Source organism: Eschrichtius robustus, chromosome 4, assembly GCF_028021215.1.
Source record: "Eschrichtius robustus isolate mEscRob2 chromosome 4, mEscRob2.pri, whole genome shotgun sequence".
NCBI lineage: Eukaryota > Metazoa > Chordata > Mammalia > Artiodactyla > Eschrichtiidae > Eschrichtius > Eschrichtius robustus.
This window is the reverse complement of record NC_090827.1, coordinates 38998316-39015751: the sequence shown is the minus strand read 5'-3', so window position 1 is coordinate 39015751 and position 17436 is coordinate 38998316. Positions and strand designations below refer to the sequence as shown.

General features: G+C 41.7%; 1 protein-coding gene across 2 annotated transcripts in view; it reads left to right on the top strand.

Moving 5' to 3' along the window:
- The first annotated feature begins 201 nt into the window (after positions 1-201).
- NR3C2 (nuclear receptor subfamily 3 group C member 2) overlaps positions 202-17436 on the top strand; it is a 367420-nt gene continuing 350185 nt past the window's right edge. Inside the window, exons 1-2 of one of the 2 annotated variants that reach the window (XM_068542596.1) lie at positions 202-533; positions 5888-7670. In XM_068542596.1, the coding sequence (XP_068398697.1) occupies positions 5890-7670 (1781 nt within the window). In that variant the 5' untranslated portion in view covers positions 202-533; positions 5888-5889. The remainder of the gene's footprint in view (positions 534-5887; positions 7671-17436) is intronic. The other variant, XM_068542597.1, reaches the window with a different exon arrangement.

Below are 17436 nucleotides of genomic sequence, written 5' to 3'. Positions count from 1 at the left end.
GCAACTTTGTATCAGTCATGTCGCCCTCCTGGTGACTGACAGCCGGAATTGTCCAATGAGGAGCCCGCCTGACCCGTGCAGCGTGGAGACTTGCTTCCCTCCGGGCCAATGGGAAGGGCCCAGGGAGGCGGGATAGCAACCTGAACTTTTTATCTGGACATGTGACCGGCTTTTAAAAGGGCCGGCCCTGGAGCTGGCCCACTCCCCCTCCGGGCTTTCGCCCGCCCTCTCGAGCTCTCTCCCTCCCTACTTCGCCCGCCCTGGCCCTACCCCTGCCCCCTCCTCTCCGCCCCTCCGCGCCCGGGGTGTCATTGGACTGGGAAGACGTAAGCCAACTTCAGGCCGCTCGGAGGAAACGCGTGCAGTCACCTGGGTGCAAGAGCGTTGCTGCCTCGGACTCTCCCGCTGCAGGGAGAGCGGCACTCGCTGGCCTGGATGTGGTTGGATTTAGGGGGGCTCCGCAGCAGGAGTGTCGTGGCGTTGGCAAGCGCTGCAACAGGTAGACGCCGTGAGACGGACCCCGGCCGAGGCAGGTGTGTACGGGTGCGCGGCTGGGCGCCGCTTGCCCGGGTCGGCGTGCGGCCGCGGCGCGGGAGCGTGCACTTTGCAGGGAGAAGTGGCTGCGTAATCCGGAGGCAGTCAGTAGGGTGCTGTGTGCTTGTTGTTTTGTTTTGGTTTTCCACTTTTTCTCCCCTTTGACCGCCAGAGGACTATTTTGGGAAAGTTTGGCCACTTTGGATAAATGCCCTCTAACGAGCAGCTTTCAACCGGCTTTGGCAGTGGGAGGTCTACCACCCTTCCCTTTACCCAAAGATGAATTTCGGATCGTTTTCCTTGTACAGTTTTTAAAGGACGTTTGAATAATATTTCTTTCCTCTATCAATTGCGGAAGCACCCAAATCTCAGCCGGAGGTGTAGCGGTAAAAGGGCAGTTGAAGGAGATAACAGATCCTGATAGATCCTGTATGAAAGGGGCTCTGGAAATTCGTGCATTTCCCGTTCCTTAGTATTCACGAAACTCCTGAAAGAGATTATGCTTTCTGTGGCATCAGTTGGAATTCTAAAGGCATCCAAGAAGGGATGAGGCTTCTTTTGGTGGCATCAGTACCCTGCTACTGAATTTAGGTGCACAGCTTTTCCTAATGAATTTTAAAAGACCAGGTTTAAATCTTAATGGTTTATGGCACCAACAGTTTTAACTATTTATTATAACAAGTTTTCAAGTAGGAAAACTTGATAGCAGACAAGGTTTTGAAACCACTTAATTTCAAATGCAGTAATTGCTCTTTAACATTTGAATTGCCATTTCTCTAAGTGCTGTTATTGATCATATTTACATAGTAATGATAACAGCGTTCTCCATCTGTGAAGTTCTGGGACGTATTAATTTTATATCTGACTTCATAGCACGCTTTCATGGAAATGCTTGAGGAGAGAAGTTTTTAAAAATAATCTGAAGGGGAGTTTTTTCCTTTAAGGGAGAAATAGTTTACTTCGGGGCTTTTAGAAAGATCAGGTGGCTCAGTGAATTAGGTGAGTGAATAGAAATCAGATGTGTTCAGTTCTAACTGGTTCTCCGGCTCCCTTAGGTGACCTTGGGCAGATTTCTATCATTTACCTCATCTGTAAAAAAAGAGGAACATAGTAATAGTTATGTAGGGGGAGAAGACAGCAAAATAGTTACAAACTGAACTTTTACAACTATGCAACTGGTGCAAATTATGAAATTCTTAAGGTTCTGTCTTTAAGATGTCATTATAGTCAAATAACTATAGAAAATGATGCATTTGAAGGGAACTATGTTTGGGGGGTAGTAAAAGTGAAAGTGTTTTCAGATAAAATATAAATTCGCAAGATTCCTTTTTAATATTCCTGAAAAAAACTACTTCCTTGTGGAAAACAGCAATTTAACACGGTCTGTAAAATATAAAATTTTAAAGTCAGGTTTTTCCTTTGCAAAGTAGTATTTAAGAGCATATATATGACAAGGGAGAACTATCAGTGCTTTTCCTTACTTTCCTTATGTGAAAATTCCTTTATTTTTTGGAGGGGAGGGAGGCCGTTTGCATGAAAATTAAGGGGTCTTCATGGTTTTTGTCTTTGTCCCAAGGGAGTCTCTGTTATAGTTTCCATTTGTAAGGGAGACAAATCTGATTTTATATAAGCTAGATTTGTATAACGGTATCTGTTTCATCTTATACTTTAGTAACAAAACATTCCCTTTACCATCTGGATATTAAGTTCTATGAGGATCATATTCATCAACTAATATTTTGAGTATTCACTAGTAACTTCAGGAAATTCTGCTCAAGCCATGGTCCTTATGCCGGTTTTAAAAAGACAACCTGGATTTCCTGGACACTGTAGGAAATAATTACCTAACTGATCCATTTGTTTTACAGAGAAGACCAATTAAGATAATCGGGAGAATTCAGCATAAAATATTTCAATAATCATATTCTTTTAAAAACCCAGTCTTTAAAAATATTTGCAGTGGAAGCATGCTGATGTCCTCCATTCTTTTGTGTTTGTTGCCAGCCTTTGCTCTATTTTCTTTGTTGAGAGGTGCATTCGGTTGGTAGATGAGAATACCTTAAACAAAGCTAATGTAATAGATTTCAGCAAAACCTTTTGCAAATTGTCTAATGATAGCCCTGTCAGTAATGTGGTGAAATGCAGGCTGGTTTATGTTATTGTCAAGAGAGTTCAAGGCTAGCCAAACAGGACTTGGAAAGTTATGATCACCTGCATGATGTTAGCTGACAAGGTGCTTCCTTGTAGAGTGCTTTAAGATGGTTCTTGCCCGTCAGCTCCTGTAGAGATTCTCTTCAAATCTTCACATAGCCTTATGTATCCGTGGCTCCTGCTTCGAGGCAGAGTGATGAAAAGTGTCCCTCAGCCTGCTAGTAGGTGTTCTGTGAAAAAAAAAGTGCAGTGACCAAATTATTTAGAGGACTCTGGATTAAAAAGGAAACAGATTTCTGTACCGTGGAACTTCCCTGGAGTTTTAGCATGCAAATTTCCACTGTGAAACTTCAGAAAAGGCAGTGAGTGATCATGCTTTCCAAAAGACAATTTGGAGGATGAATTTTTGGAGAGGGGTCTGGATGAGGATGGCCCTTCAGACCCAAGGCAGATGGTTCTCTTGCCTGGGGGGCAAGGAGCGATACTCGAGGTGTGGGAGTGAGGAGGGGTGACCCTGTGGAGACCTTTGGTAAGGGTGCCAAGGCAAGGGTGACTTCTGGGCATGTGGGTAGAGGGTGGCACAGTTCACCAAGACCGAGAATGTGGGTTTAGGGACAGGGTTGGGGGTGGGGGAATGATAACACAGAAGGTGTTCAATTTTGAACAGGAGTAGACATGTTTCTTGTGGTGTTTAATGAACTTGGACCTGAAACATCTATACCTTAGATATACATCTGTTCAAGTTTGCTATGGGGAAGACAGAATATTCTCAGGTAGAAGTAGAAGCAGCACATAATATTTACTGGTATTTTCAACCCATGGCTACTATTAAATGGTTTTTCAGTAAGGTAGAAAAGGCCAGTATTAGCTGTTTTGGTCCCATTTCACTTTATATATATTTTTTTCTTTTTTTTCTTTTTTCAACTTTCACTTAGCTTTCATCCACACTAATTTTTTCAGCTGGAATTACCAGATTACCTCCTCAAACTTCGTAATTTGACTTATTTTCCACTGTTTTGTGATTTGATTCGTGATTAGGAATTTATAGAAAAATGTTCTTTAAGTAAAAGCACACTGCATAGTTGGGAGATTTTAATGTTCACAAGTTACTGAGTATTGATTATGTTATAATAGTTTTACTTTTTAAATTTGCATTATGCTGTCATCTTGGGATGCAGTGGTAAAATTGATAAAGTTTCTGCCTTCTGGGAACTTAAAGTCTAGTGTAGAGTACAGAAAAGTAAGAGGTAATTATGATACTTGGACAATTTGGGCATTAAATTTTGTCAGCGAGCCCTGCAATATCTGATGCCAGTTTATTTAGTAGAGTCATTAGATTATTCTTCCACGATAATTAATATAATTTCTGGAGCAAGAAGGCGTCCTAGTCTCTTTTTAATGAGGGGAACATAGGGCAGATGGAGATTGTGAGTGGCAAAAGTTGGTGGGGAGAGGACTGAGAGGCCTAAAGTAATATTTGTATTCAGAACTGCAGAAACTGCATCTTTTAGATCAGGACGTTTATTTGGGTCAGAGAATGTTTATACACCTGAAAGGATTTGAAAAATGCATACTTAAAAGATTTTAAGAGTTTTATGCATGAAAATGCACAAATGAAGTTTTATTGAGAGTGAGTTAATTTTCTTTGAGATATGTTTCTTTAGAGTGGTGGTTCTCAAACCAGCGGTGATTTTGCACCCACCAGCCCCAGAGACATTTGTCAGGTCTGGAGGCAGTCTGGGCTGTCACAATGCGGGAGGAGGAATGCTACTGGCATCTAGTGGGTAGGGGTCAGGGAGACTGCTGGACATCTTATGATGCGTAGGACAGATCTCAACAAAGAATTATCAGGTCCCAAATGGGGCCAAGGTTGAGATAGCTTGGTGTAGACACCTGGATCAAATTCCAGCTCTGCTGTGTGGCCCCTGCCTCAGTTTCCCCAGTTGTATCATTTGGGATAATACTTTTGCCAGTCTTATAGGGTTGTTTATAAGGGTAAATAAGTTAATATATGTGAAAGGCTTGTAATATGGCATTGAATGATATAATGCATAAGAATTATATAAATATAGCCTATTATCATTATTCTATCTATGAAATAAATTTATAGAGAGAGCCAGTGGGTAAGATGGTATATGTAAAACAATCCTGTGGGCTCCCTGAGGATGGGGACTGGGCCTGTTTTGTTTATCACTATAGATTCAGTGACTACTTGTAGGCCCAGGATGTAGCACATACTGGGTAAATATTTGTTGAATGAATGAACACATAAATTGTCAGGGCCCATCTCGAACTTCCTCCATTAACTGTTGAGACTGAAACTGGCTGTCTGTTGGGAGTCGTTTTAGCAGAAGTACCGCTAGGTCAGGCTGCATGTCAGAGTCCTTGCCAGGATTGAAATACAGACTAGAGTCCTGATATTCTCAAGTTGTCATACAGCCTCTCTGTTATGGACCAGCTTAATTAATCAGGATATGTGACTCTTCACTTTATAGAATTGATATTAAATTATCTTCATCACTAATCCATTTTAAGAAAATCTTATTGTTTCAAAAATAATTCTTAAGTTATTTTGCCTGTGATTATTCACTTGATGACTTTATATTGGGAAATGGTAACATTAATTGCATTTCCTCGTTGTCTGTAATAAAGCCACGTATTAGATATGGAAAGCAGCTTCCATATGCTGGAAAGACTCCAAAGGCTTTGGAGTTAGAAGATTTAGTTTTAAACCTGACTTTGTCACTTATTATGCCTTTGACCTTGGGCGAGTTGCCCTCTTCACTAAGCCCTCAGTTTCCTCCTTGCCTGCCTCATGAGTCCCCAGGATTACTTTGCATATTGAATAAGTTAACATTTGTAAATACTCTTTGCAAACTCTAAAGGCTGTATTACAGCAAAGATGATTTATTGGCAAATATTCTTTGCAAACTCTAAAGGCTGTATTATAGCAAAGACGTTACTTTTATTTACATGCAAAATAGTTTTCTTGCTTCTTATATTCTGACTTCCAGACAAATTATAGTCAAGACTGTTGTATCAGCACCTAAGAAGGTAATACTTTTAACATAACTAGAAGTATTGCTTATAATAAGTAGAATACGTATTTATAGATCATTCCATGCAATTTCAGAATGTCTTTTAGAGTAATCTTGCTATCAAGAACTCTAATTCGATTTTTTAATACAAATTTATTTGTTAGCTATGGAAACCAAAGGCTACCACAGTCTCCCTGAAGGTCTAGATATGGAAAGACGGTGGGGTCAAGCTTCTCAGGCTGCGGAGCGTTCTTCCTCGGGACCTACAGAGCGGACCGATGAGAATAACTACATGGAGGTCGTCAACATAAGCTGTGTTTCCGGTGCTATTCCAAACAACAGTACTCAAGGAAGCAGCAAAGAAAAACAGGAACTACTCCCTTGCCTTCAGCAAGACAATAATCGGTCTGGGATTTTACCATCTGATATTAAAACCGAGCTGGAATCTAAGGAACTTTCGGCAACCGTGGCCGAGTCCATGGGCTTATACATGGATTCCGTCAGAGAGGCCGACTACGCCTATGATCAGCAGAACCCTCAAGGAAGCGCGAGTCCAGCGAAGATCTATCCACACGTCGAACAGATGGTGAAATTTTATAAAGAAAACGGCCACCGTCCCTCCACGCTGGGGAGTGTGAGCAGGCCCTTGAGGCCCTTCATGTCTGACTCTGGGAGGTCCTTCCTGTCTGACTCGGGGAGCTCCGAGAACGGCGGGGTCATGCGTGCCATGGTGAAGAGCCCCATCCTGTGTCACGAGAAGAGCCCCTCTCTCTGCAGCCCTCTGAACATGTCATCTTCGGGTTGCAGCCCTGCCGGCATCAGCTGTGTGTCCTCCACCTCGGCTAGCTTTGGCAGTTTCACAGTGCACAGCCCCATCGCCCAGGGCACTCCTCTGCCGTGCTCCCCTAATGTGGAGAATCGGGGTTCCAGGTCACACAGCCCAGCCCACGCCAGCAACGTGGGCTCTCCTCTCTCCAGTCCGTTGAGTAGCATGAAATCCCCGATTTCCAGCCCCCCGAGTCACTGCAGTGTAAAATCTCCAGTCTCCAGTCCTAATAACGTCATTCTGCGATCCTGTGTATCCAGCCCGGCAAATATCAACAACTCAAGGTGCTCTGTTTCCAGCCCTTCCAACACAAATAACAGATCCACACTGTCCAGCCCAACTGCTAGTACCGTGGGATCTATCTGTAGCCCCGGAAGCAACGCCTTCAGCTACACTGCTTCGGGCACCCCGGCTGGATCCAGCGCAGCCCGGGATGCGGTTCCTAGTCCGGACACACACGAGAAAGGTGCTCAAGAGCTTCCCTTTCCTAAGACTGAGGAGGCAGAGAGTGCAGTCTCCAATGGTGTGGCTGGCCAGCTTAACATCATCCAGTACATAAAGCCGGAGCCAGATGGAGCTTTTAGCAGCTCGTGTCTAGGAGGAAATAGCAAAATAAATTCTGATTCCCCATTCTCAGTACCAATAAAACAAGAATCAACCAAGCATTCGTGTTCGGGCACCTCTTTTAAAGGGAATCCAGCCGTCAACCCCTTTCCCTTCATGGATGGCTCATATTTTTCCTTTATGGATGATAAGGACTATTATTCTCTATCAGGAATTTTAGGACCACCTGTGCCCGGCTTCGATGGTAACTGTGAAGGCAGTGGCTTCCCAATGGGGATAAAACAAGAACCGGATGATGGGAGCTATTACCCGGAGGCCAGCATCCCTTCATCTGCCATTGTTGGTGTGAATTCAGGTGGACAGTCCTTTCACTACAGGATTGGTGCTCAAGGTACAATATCTTTATCACGATCAGCTAGAGACCAATCTTTCCAACACTTGAGCTCCTTTCCTCCCGTCAATACTTTAGTGGAGTCATGGAAATCACACGGTGACCTGTCATCTAGAAGAAGTGATGGATATCCGGTCCTAGAGTACATTCCAGAAAATGTATCAAGGTAAGTGGGCCTTTTTCTCCTGTTTTGAAAATGGCTTTATAAAATGCTGAAGGTTAGCACTATCTTTACAGTTAAGAAATTTGAACACGTTTGATTTTTGTTTTCAGCGTGGTCCTTTCGCGCTTCCCCCTTCGCTTGTTGGTATGTTACTACTTTTTTGAAATAGAGAAACCAAAAATTCTGTGGCTCTCTTAGAAAATATTTGTGTTGATTTTGAAGGAGTGTATTTAGGTGTTTTTCCCCCTCTGCATTGCCTGTTGTCGGTGTTTAGGAAAAGTTTGTTTCCTATTGCCTGTTACTATATTTACTTTAGCAGACTAGTGCTAGATTTTTTTTTTTTTCTTTAGCTGTGTACGGGTTCACTAAAATTGCTTTAACTTGGTCTTTTTGTGGTCATAGTCTTTTTTTTCCCTTTAGTTTTCTTTATTAACCACTTCATTGGTTGTGAAAAATGAAATGAAACCCCAAATCTGTTACCCACAAGCTCCGCACCCTCTTCATCTTTTTCTAGATTGGTTAATCGTATGCAAGTTGTGGTTTTCAGTACAAATAAATCATTTCCTTAACTCTGGAGGGCTTTTTAAAGACTCAGCACATCTAAAATTACTAAGTGGCCCGTCTTGCTATCTTACTCATTGGAAGTGAAGTATGTCACTGCAGTTTTGAACTGGTATATTTATAACTTTTAAGATCTGCAAGAAGACATACTTTACTTACTGTAAAATATCTCTTGGCTTTCCTTCATGCAGATAGCATATTGTATATATTTAGAAAAAACAAGGAAGAGGTTTTAGATATGACTCTGAAGGGTGGTTCTAAGTTATGCAATGAATACTTGCATTGGACTTTGATTCAGTACTTTTATTACACGGTTGTGGTCAACGATCCCTGTATTGAACACATAAAGAATAGATTTCCTAGATATAGTTCACACGGGCATCTAGGAAGTTGTGGCTGTTTTCCTTAAAAACTTATTTGGTGGGAAAAATGGCCATTCCCATTAACAAGGTGTAAGGTTGATGTGTATTCCTTACTCTTTCTCCTTTAGTTTTTTACCAAAGCAAAAGGAAAAACTTTCATTTGTGCATTATTTTTATTGTCATTGACTCATACCTCGCTCCTCTTGCTTTTATAGAAGCACACATTCCATAAAGGAAGCTTACACATTGTTACAGTTCTCAGTAGCATGACTAGTCAATCCTATCCTAATGCTGCCTCTCTCTCCTAAATTCTAAACTCTTTACACAAATGCTGAGGCGGCATGGTTTTCGTCAGAACCAAGCTCAGCAGGTGTTCCACTGCTAGTGCTTTGTTTTACTTTCAGAGAAGGACATTTTGCACACGATGTAGATATTTTTGTAAGTGATGTTTGTAGTGGGTTATTCAGAGGGGGACAGCCTGGTAGTTAAGAGCATGGCTGCCCTGGTTGAAATCCCCAACCCTGCCCCTTAACTGCTTTGTGACCCTGTGCACATCCCTTCACCTTTCTGGACTTTAGTCTTCTCGTCTGTAAAAAGGGAATTCAGTAGTACCCATCTCAAGGGTAGTCAAGACAATTGAGTTAATTTATGAGAAGCACTTTGACTATCATCCGGTACACAGTATGCATCGTAGAGTATTATATACAGTTCATTGATTGCTCTTAGCATTTAATTCAAGTGTTTTCATAACCTTTAGTTTCCATTTCTTTTAGTGTTCTCTTTACTGCATTATGTGAAATTCCACAAAATCTTTTAAAGAAATATGCATAGTGTAAGGAAATATTTGCTGATAAATTCTTATGATTAAATTATTTTTTTTATGGTTAGGCACCCTACATTTGCTACTACATTCCTATTTATGTTCTTTTACTTTTGAAGGCTATTGCTTTGAGTAATGATATTTCTGGTAGAAATACTAGAGTGATACTAGCTAAAATCAGTAATTCTCTTCTGTTTGTTCTGTATCCTATTTCTACTGTTTTAATTGTCTTTTTCACACTCAACTCATGAAGCCCCTCCTGGTGGTCTGGGGACCCATAGCCTTACATATTCATATAAATCAGTGACCTTGAGCCTACTCTGCCTTTGTGGGAACCTGGGGTGTTGTCTGGTGTCTCTTCTTGAGCATTCCAGAATTCTTAATGAGCTTGTTAATATAGTCAGAGGGGATCCATTTTGTTTACATATATACCGGTATTGTGCTAGTTAATATGTTTTCCAAAAACTGTAATGTCAAAGCTTTAATGTTATTCAAAGTCTCTTTTAGATTACTAATTCTTCACAGCTTTTCCTGGTGAATATTATCCAAATGTATTTGTTTTGATCATTCTCAGAGTAAACTTAGATTTTTTTCTGGATATCAGTCTACATGTTATAACATTTAATTTAATCTCATCCAAGCTTCATTATTGGCCTCTTCTTTTGTGTCTTTTGGACCAAATCCAACCTTTCTGCCTATTTCATAATTTAGAATGATGATACCCCATTCCAGGGAATGTTGGGTTAATGAATTAAAGATTGTAAAGGATCCAGGCAGTGCGTAACTGCTTCTAAGTTTCATAATATCCTTTATCTTTAGGTTCAACTCTAAACTGTTTTCTAGTAGATGCCAAAGTATGGTTTGGGGTTCCTGAGACCTTTTCAGGGAGGTCCACAAACTCAAAAATCGTGCATTGGTAAAAGCCATTCAAAATGGAAGATAGACCAACAGTTTTAATGTAATAGTGTGTGAAAAGTTCACTGACAGGGTTTCAGATTCCATGTGGCAACTAAGCTTTAAGAAACCACTGACTGTCCATTTTCAGTGTTGTGTTAAAGAATCGTATCTGCAATGATCTGAAATGACCATTAAAATGCTCTTCCTTTTTCCAACAACGTATCAGTGTGAAGCCAGGTTTTCTTCATATACTTGAACCAGAGCACATCACCACACATTGACCACAGAAGTAGATACGAGAATCCAGCTGTCTTCTATTAAGCGAGACAATAGACTTGCAAAAATGTAAAACAGTGCTGCTCTTTTCACTAAAGCTTTTCGTTCTGGGAAATAGTTATTTTTTTCACATATGCACTTTTATGTTAATGTGTAATGACTTCTTTTAAATGATTTAAAAGAAATATTCGTTTTAATTTCTAATAGGGTAGATATCAGTAGATAGAAATGCATATAAACAAAAGCTCTTGTCCTCAATACATTTTAAGAGTGGAAAGGCATCCTGAGACCCAGAAGTTGAGAACTGCTGGTCTGTTCTATCCTAGACACCCTTTGGAGGTTAATGCAGAAAGAGGATATTACTTTATTTGTGTTAGCTTTACTGAATGTTATGCTGAGGAAGGGGTGCCCCAGACAGATAAGGAAAATGATTCTTATCCAGGTGAAATTGTCAAGCTGATAGAAGTGAGTGATGGCCGTGGAGTGTGTGTCTGTTTCAGCCTGTGGGCGTTCTACAAGAGCGGTGACCAGAGGCACGCCTGTTACAGTTTCCAGCGAGTGGGTTATCTGAGGGCCACACTGGAAAGTACATGATGACAAAAGCTGGATGTAAAACTCTGCGGTGGACACTGGACCTAGTTGGGTCATGCAGATGGGAGTTCCCCTGTCCGCTTGGACACAAAGCTGTGGCCTTGAGTGAGTGGCAACTTCTCTCGGCCCCAGTTTCTTCATTTGAAAGAAAACGAGTTGACCTAGATGCTCTCCGAGGTCTGCCAACAGCGCGACTGAGCAGCGGCTGTGTAGTTTCCTTGGAGTCGTGTATGTTAAGAATAAAAATAGAAGTATCCCTTAACATATTTGCTAGTCTGGTTTCAAGTTTATCTTACTCACAAGTCCAGCTCTGTAGTTGCCAGGGTAGTCAGGATAGAAAAATGTCATGACCATTTACCGTTTAAAAGTAAGGGTGAGTAGGGGTGACCTGTCATTGTGCTTGGTGAAGTGGCAGGTTTTTTTTTCTTTTAATCAAATCTTTCCTTTCTTAAAACTTGACACTTAACACTATGAGTTTCTTGTTCTTTTGAATTTACACTATTCCTTCTGGAAACAGGGTTTTTCTGTTGACATAACATTGGGTGTTTATGGCGATGGTCATAGTCACTTTGATAGCATTGTAACACAGTGCTACCATTGACTTAGACCTTCCGAATATAAAGTTCACTGTTTCAAAGGGCACATTCTGGTAGTTTTCAAGACAAGTAATCAGGAATTTATCTTAATATATGCTGAACTTTTTTTCCATGATAGGAGGAAACAATTTAGTGATAACCTACAGTTGTTTTCAAAATTTTTCAATGGTCCCTGGAGTTTTTCGAAACCCATCTTCCATAATAAGCCAAAAGCTTCAGAATTCAAGGAGTTTGTTACAAAGTTTGCCATGTCTCTTAGTAAGCTTTGTAAATAAACCGCTGAGATATAAGTAACTTCATGTAATGCAAAGCATGAAAGAATAATGGGTTTTCGAGGGGAGAGATTGACTGATTATTGGTGCTTACCATAATAAATCCATTACAGAATTACTTAGGTCATTTGGAAATGAAAACATGGAACTTTCTTTTTCTTATTTGTCTCATAATATTTTGATTTTGAAATTGCTAGTGTGCCTAGAATTTCTCCAGGTTAGTGTTCTAAATAGTATTTTTATAAATATTTAAAAGGAGACTTGCTTCTTTTGATGATTCATTCACCTTCATTATTTATGGTATTTCTGGTAAAAGTGGTGATCATTTTATTGAAAAAAAACCCCTATTCCTTTTTAATAAACAAATCACTATGTACTGCCCTTCTATACATTTTGCTTTTCACCTCACAAGTATCCTTGATTTATATGTCAGTATGTCCACCTTTTATTGTCTGAAGTGTTAGTATATTTAGAACTGTTTACTTCATACTTTAAAAATAAAGTGGAGATAAAAGCCCTGGTTTCAGTTAAATAAACTCAAATTATTCAACTTAAGGCAGTTCTCATACATACCAGTGACATGCTGAAACTAGGACCTGGAGATTTATCATTTATGGATTTGATGCCTTTTGCAATATTGAAATTCTGGGTGTGTCTGACCTTTTCTATCCTTGTAATGTTTAGAGTAAGAGAAGATGTTATATTGATCACCAGTAATTTAGGAGTAATACTTCACTTCCCCTGATGTCCTTTATTTTTTTCTTCAAAATAATACTTATTTTCCCAGGCTTTCAACTGTTGCTGTAGTTTCATACAACTCATCTACTGATAAAATTTCAGCTCTGCTGCTAAATAATTTATCGTTTCCTTTCATTTACCAAATTCAAATTGAGAGAAAAATATTGATTTCTTGGATCCATTTAAATGTAGCCATTAAGTTGTATATTTTTGTGGACTGCATTCCAAAATTTATTAGTGAAAATCCAGGAAATATAAGTGTGTTAAATGGATAGTGTCATGTTAAATTTTAGGATTTCTAGTTTTAAACTTGTCAAGTATAGGCTTTGTTTTCATTTTTAAGAGTTTTATTTTGTTCTTTATATAGTAAGGTAATGATGAAGTTAAAATGTAATTTTATATAAGCACATGTTACTTAATTGATGCTCTGAAAACCTCTGGATTTATGATTGTTAGTGGTATGGCCAAGGCCAAAATTTCTATGTAGAAAAGAGGTAGAAATTGCTTATATTTTATGCAAGACATAGAACACTCTAGCCCAGGAAGGAAAAGAGGACAAACAAAAAGTAATTTGAATACTTAAAAGTTAATACCCTGGGGAGAGAGTGTGAGCTAATAACTGGCCGTCTGAATTCGCAGCTCTGGCCATGACTTAATGTTATCAGTGATGACCAACCACTTCATTGGCATGTATCCTCACTTTATATATTAGGAGCTGTCGAAACAAATATCCAAAAATTGTGACCTAAAACACAAAGAAATAAGGTTTGTAATGGGCAAAATCGACTTTGGGTGTTCCGACAGGGAAGGATCTGGGCGAGTCTTGGAAAATGAGGAGATGGAGGTAGGGTGATCACAGTTGGTATTTATCCTTAGTCTTGAAAAGTTTGCTGGGGATCGGGGGGCACTTCCTGGTGGAAGGAGTTAGGTGGGCAAACCCCTGACAGGCAGGAAACACTGAGTGTGGTCCAGCCGTATGGCTGGCTGTGATATGGGGAATTGGGGGAAAGAAGGCCTGGAAGAGCTTAGTTGGAGCTAGAAGCCAGTGGAACTTGGAAGTCACACTAAGATGTTTGCACTTAATTTGGCAGGTAATGAGGAGTTCCTGAAATGTTGGAGCAGGCAAGCAGCCTGAGCTGAAGTACACTTGGGTAAAACCTTAATTAGGCAGTGGTTGTAGGGTGGATTGGAGCGTAAAGGGCCTTGTTAAGAAGTTATTGCAACAGTGCAGGAGGATGGAAACTGGAATCTCTGGAGCAAGGATGTCGGGGGTAATGGAAAAAAGGGGCAGATATGACTACTTTGACTACTAATATGACTACTACATTGTAGTCGTTGATTTTTATATAAAATTTTTATTTTGAAATAATAACAGACTTAAGAAAAACATGGGGGAGCCATTACAAAGAATGATGAACAAGGACACATGTACACAATACAGCCATCAAAATCCAGAAAATAACATTAAGTGACCGACATCTTGATTCTGGTTTTGCCAGTTGCACGCATAATGTCTTTCATAGTGAAAGGACCCCAGTGCAGAATTGTGTTTTGGGCTTTTAGCTGTCATGACTCTTTAGTCTCCTTCAGTCTGGGACAGTTCCTTACTGTTTTCTAGATTTCTTGACTTTGCAGTACTTTAGAGCAGTAAAGGCCAGCACTTCAGTAGAAAGTCCCTGATTTGGGTTTGTCCTCTGTCTCCTCATGATTTGATTTGGGTACCGCCCCCTTGTCAGGCGTATCACAGAAGGGATGCAGCAGTCCTTCCTCCCGCTTCCTACCACATGCCAAGCCATTTCCCTTTGTGCCTTTACAGTTCATCTGCAGCATTTTATCCAGGTGCCGTCTGCCAGGCTTCTCCACGGTCAAGTTACTCTTTTCCCTTTGCAATTAGGAGCTATTTGGGGGAGTGGTACTTTGAAGTTGTATAAACATCCCAATCTTCGTCGCACTTTGCTTATTCATTAAATTATGGATATCTTTATGGAATCATTGTTTCTTCTTTTCTGCAGCGAGTTATAGCCTGTTACTGCCCTTATTTTTGAGGTTCAACCTGTTCCTCAAACAATTGGGAGCCCATTCCAGCTGGTTTCCGTGACCTTTTGCCATGTGCCCATCATTTCTCTGAGCGCTTCCTTGCTTTAGGCCCATCTTGTACTTTTCCTGTCCCAGTCCTGGAGCCAGCCCTTTCTGCAAGGAGTGCCCCGCATGCCTGCAGACACCCTCCTCTCTGTGACTGGAGTCTAACTCCTCATCCTGGGTCACAGGGCCACACCCCCACTGGATGCCCTCCTCCGCCACTAGGGCGCTGACTCCCGCTGCTGGGTTCTGAGACCCGACACTAGGCCAGGTGAGCGCATGGATGCCCCCCTCCCCCTCTGCTGGGACTCTGACTCTCTGCATGGGGGGGCTTGCTGCCCCCTCCCCATGGGCCACCATAGCATCCACACCCTACCCCCCAGTGTGGAGCTCTGACGTGCTGTGTCTGGCCTAATGGCTTTAGGACTAAATCACTAAGGAAGGGCAGGAGAGGAGTTGATATCTGAGTGGAAAGGATGTGGAAAATCAGTGAAAACTCACAGATTGTCAGCTTGACCATCATGGAGGGGGGTGAGCAATTAAGAGAAATGGAGAGGTTGAGAAGAAGTGATGATTTATCTTGGTTGCCTGAGTTTTACATTCCAGAGAGGTGGATATGCTGGTGTGGGAGTATGGGAGGCCTCTTCACAGACATGGCAGTGGAGGGGGCAGCGTGGGTGCTAGCCAAGGAGAGAAGGTATACATGACTCAAGTATCGTCTACAGCGCCTTCTCTGGGAGTTTGGAGGAAAAGAACCCCTGTAGGAGATGAGCAACACGTGCTAATAAAGGACACAGGAGTTGTTTTGACAGTCAAGATAGTGCGGACTCCTGGATGCCAAGGGAGGAATAACGTTGCCTTGGAATTTCCAAATTAGAAGGGCCCTAAGGCTGTCTATAAATCCAGCCCTCTACGGGCACAGATAGTGAAACTGAGGCTGAGAGAGACTGTATGCCTCTTCCAGTCTCAAAGTAGTTAGTAACAGAGCTTTCCTTCCAGTGGGAGAGGGGACTTCAAAACCCGATGGGAGGGCTGAGGAGGGCAGGAATTAGGCCGAATAGTTGGAGCTGGTGTCTTTTCAGGAAGGAATTCTGTAGAGCGGTGGGAATGGGACTCAGCCTGTGATGGACTGAGGAATAAGTTAGCAATGAAGAAGAGAAACCTGTGGGTGTGGGGAGAGTGCTTACGCTTGGGCGGTGCCTGTTTGGTGGTAAAGGGAGAGGCGTCGAAGGGAGAGACGTGGGCAGAAAGACACAGCAGGGGTGGAGAAAGGATTTCGTTGGACAGGTAAGGTCTAAAGAGGGCAGTGGACCTGTGCTGAGATTGAGGTTGAAAACGTCACAGGGAGGGAAGTTGCTTGATGGGGGCCGTGTCCCAGGAAGACAAGGGCAGAAGTGAGACTGTAGTTAGCCTACGGTCAGATAGTTAACTGCCAGCTCGAACCCGTAGGTGGAGGCAGTTGCTGGTAGCTCGTGTCACCATTTTATAGACCTGGAAACTGAGACTTAGCCTGTAAAAGAGATTCACAGTAAGGCCACAGAGCTAAGGTAGATGAAGAAACAAACACTTGAGCTAGAGAAGACGAAAGCTGAATGTCCTGGAATAGGCAGATGGGTCTTTTGACAAGCGTAAATCAGATTGGGTGGCTGATCTAAAGCCCTCTGGCCGCATCTCATTGCAAGCAGTGTCTGTAAAGGGTCTGTAAAGCACTGAGTTACCAGGCCCCTGACGACTTTACTTCGTATGTTTCCTCCTTGCTCATTTCCCACACTGATCTTTCTGGGGCTCAGACAGCCAAGCCCCCTTCCTTCTGGGGGCCTCTGCTTGCTGGTCCCTCTGGCAAGAAGGCTCTGCCTTCAGATTTTGGTTTCCTGTCCCTTGTCATTCAGGATTAGCTCAAATGTCACCCTCTCAAAGAGGCCTTCCCTGACCATTCTATTTAAACTGATGACACCCCCCTCTAACACATCATCCTCTTTTGTTGTCTTCATAGCACACACCTGTCAGAAATTATCTGCGTTTACTTCACTTCCCTAATTAGAATGTCAGCTTCCTGAGAGCCAGGGACCTTAGCTGTCCTGTTTTACCAGTACGTTCGCCATACCTAAAACAGTGCCAGGTACGCTGTGGATGTTCAGTAAATCTTGATGGACTGAGTGCCTTGGTTAGCAGAGGGACTTGGGGTGATGAGATAAGTGTTGGTAATTGGGTAAGACTGATAAAATTATTGTTAAATAATAGAGTTCTACTGGGTTTAGCAAAAATTCTTGTGACCTCTATCAGCATATTTTTCAAGGACTTTCACAAAATAAGCAACAGATGCTCTTCTTATTTTTTCTAATCTCAGCATCATAGAGGAGTTGGTAAGGGTATATTCCAGGCTCTATGGTGACATTCTTAAGTCTTCATTTTGAGGTCATTTATTTAATTTTAATTGATAAACAGTGAAATGTTCTCTTTTTGGTGTACAGTTCTGTGAGTTTTGCCAAATGCAGAATCAGGTAACCACTGCCCACTCAAGATACAGAACAGTTCTATCACCCACTGAAATGCCCTTGTGTTGCCCCTTCCTAGTTC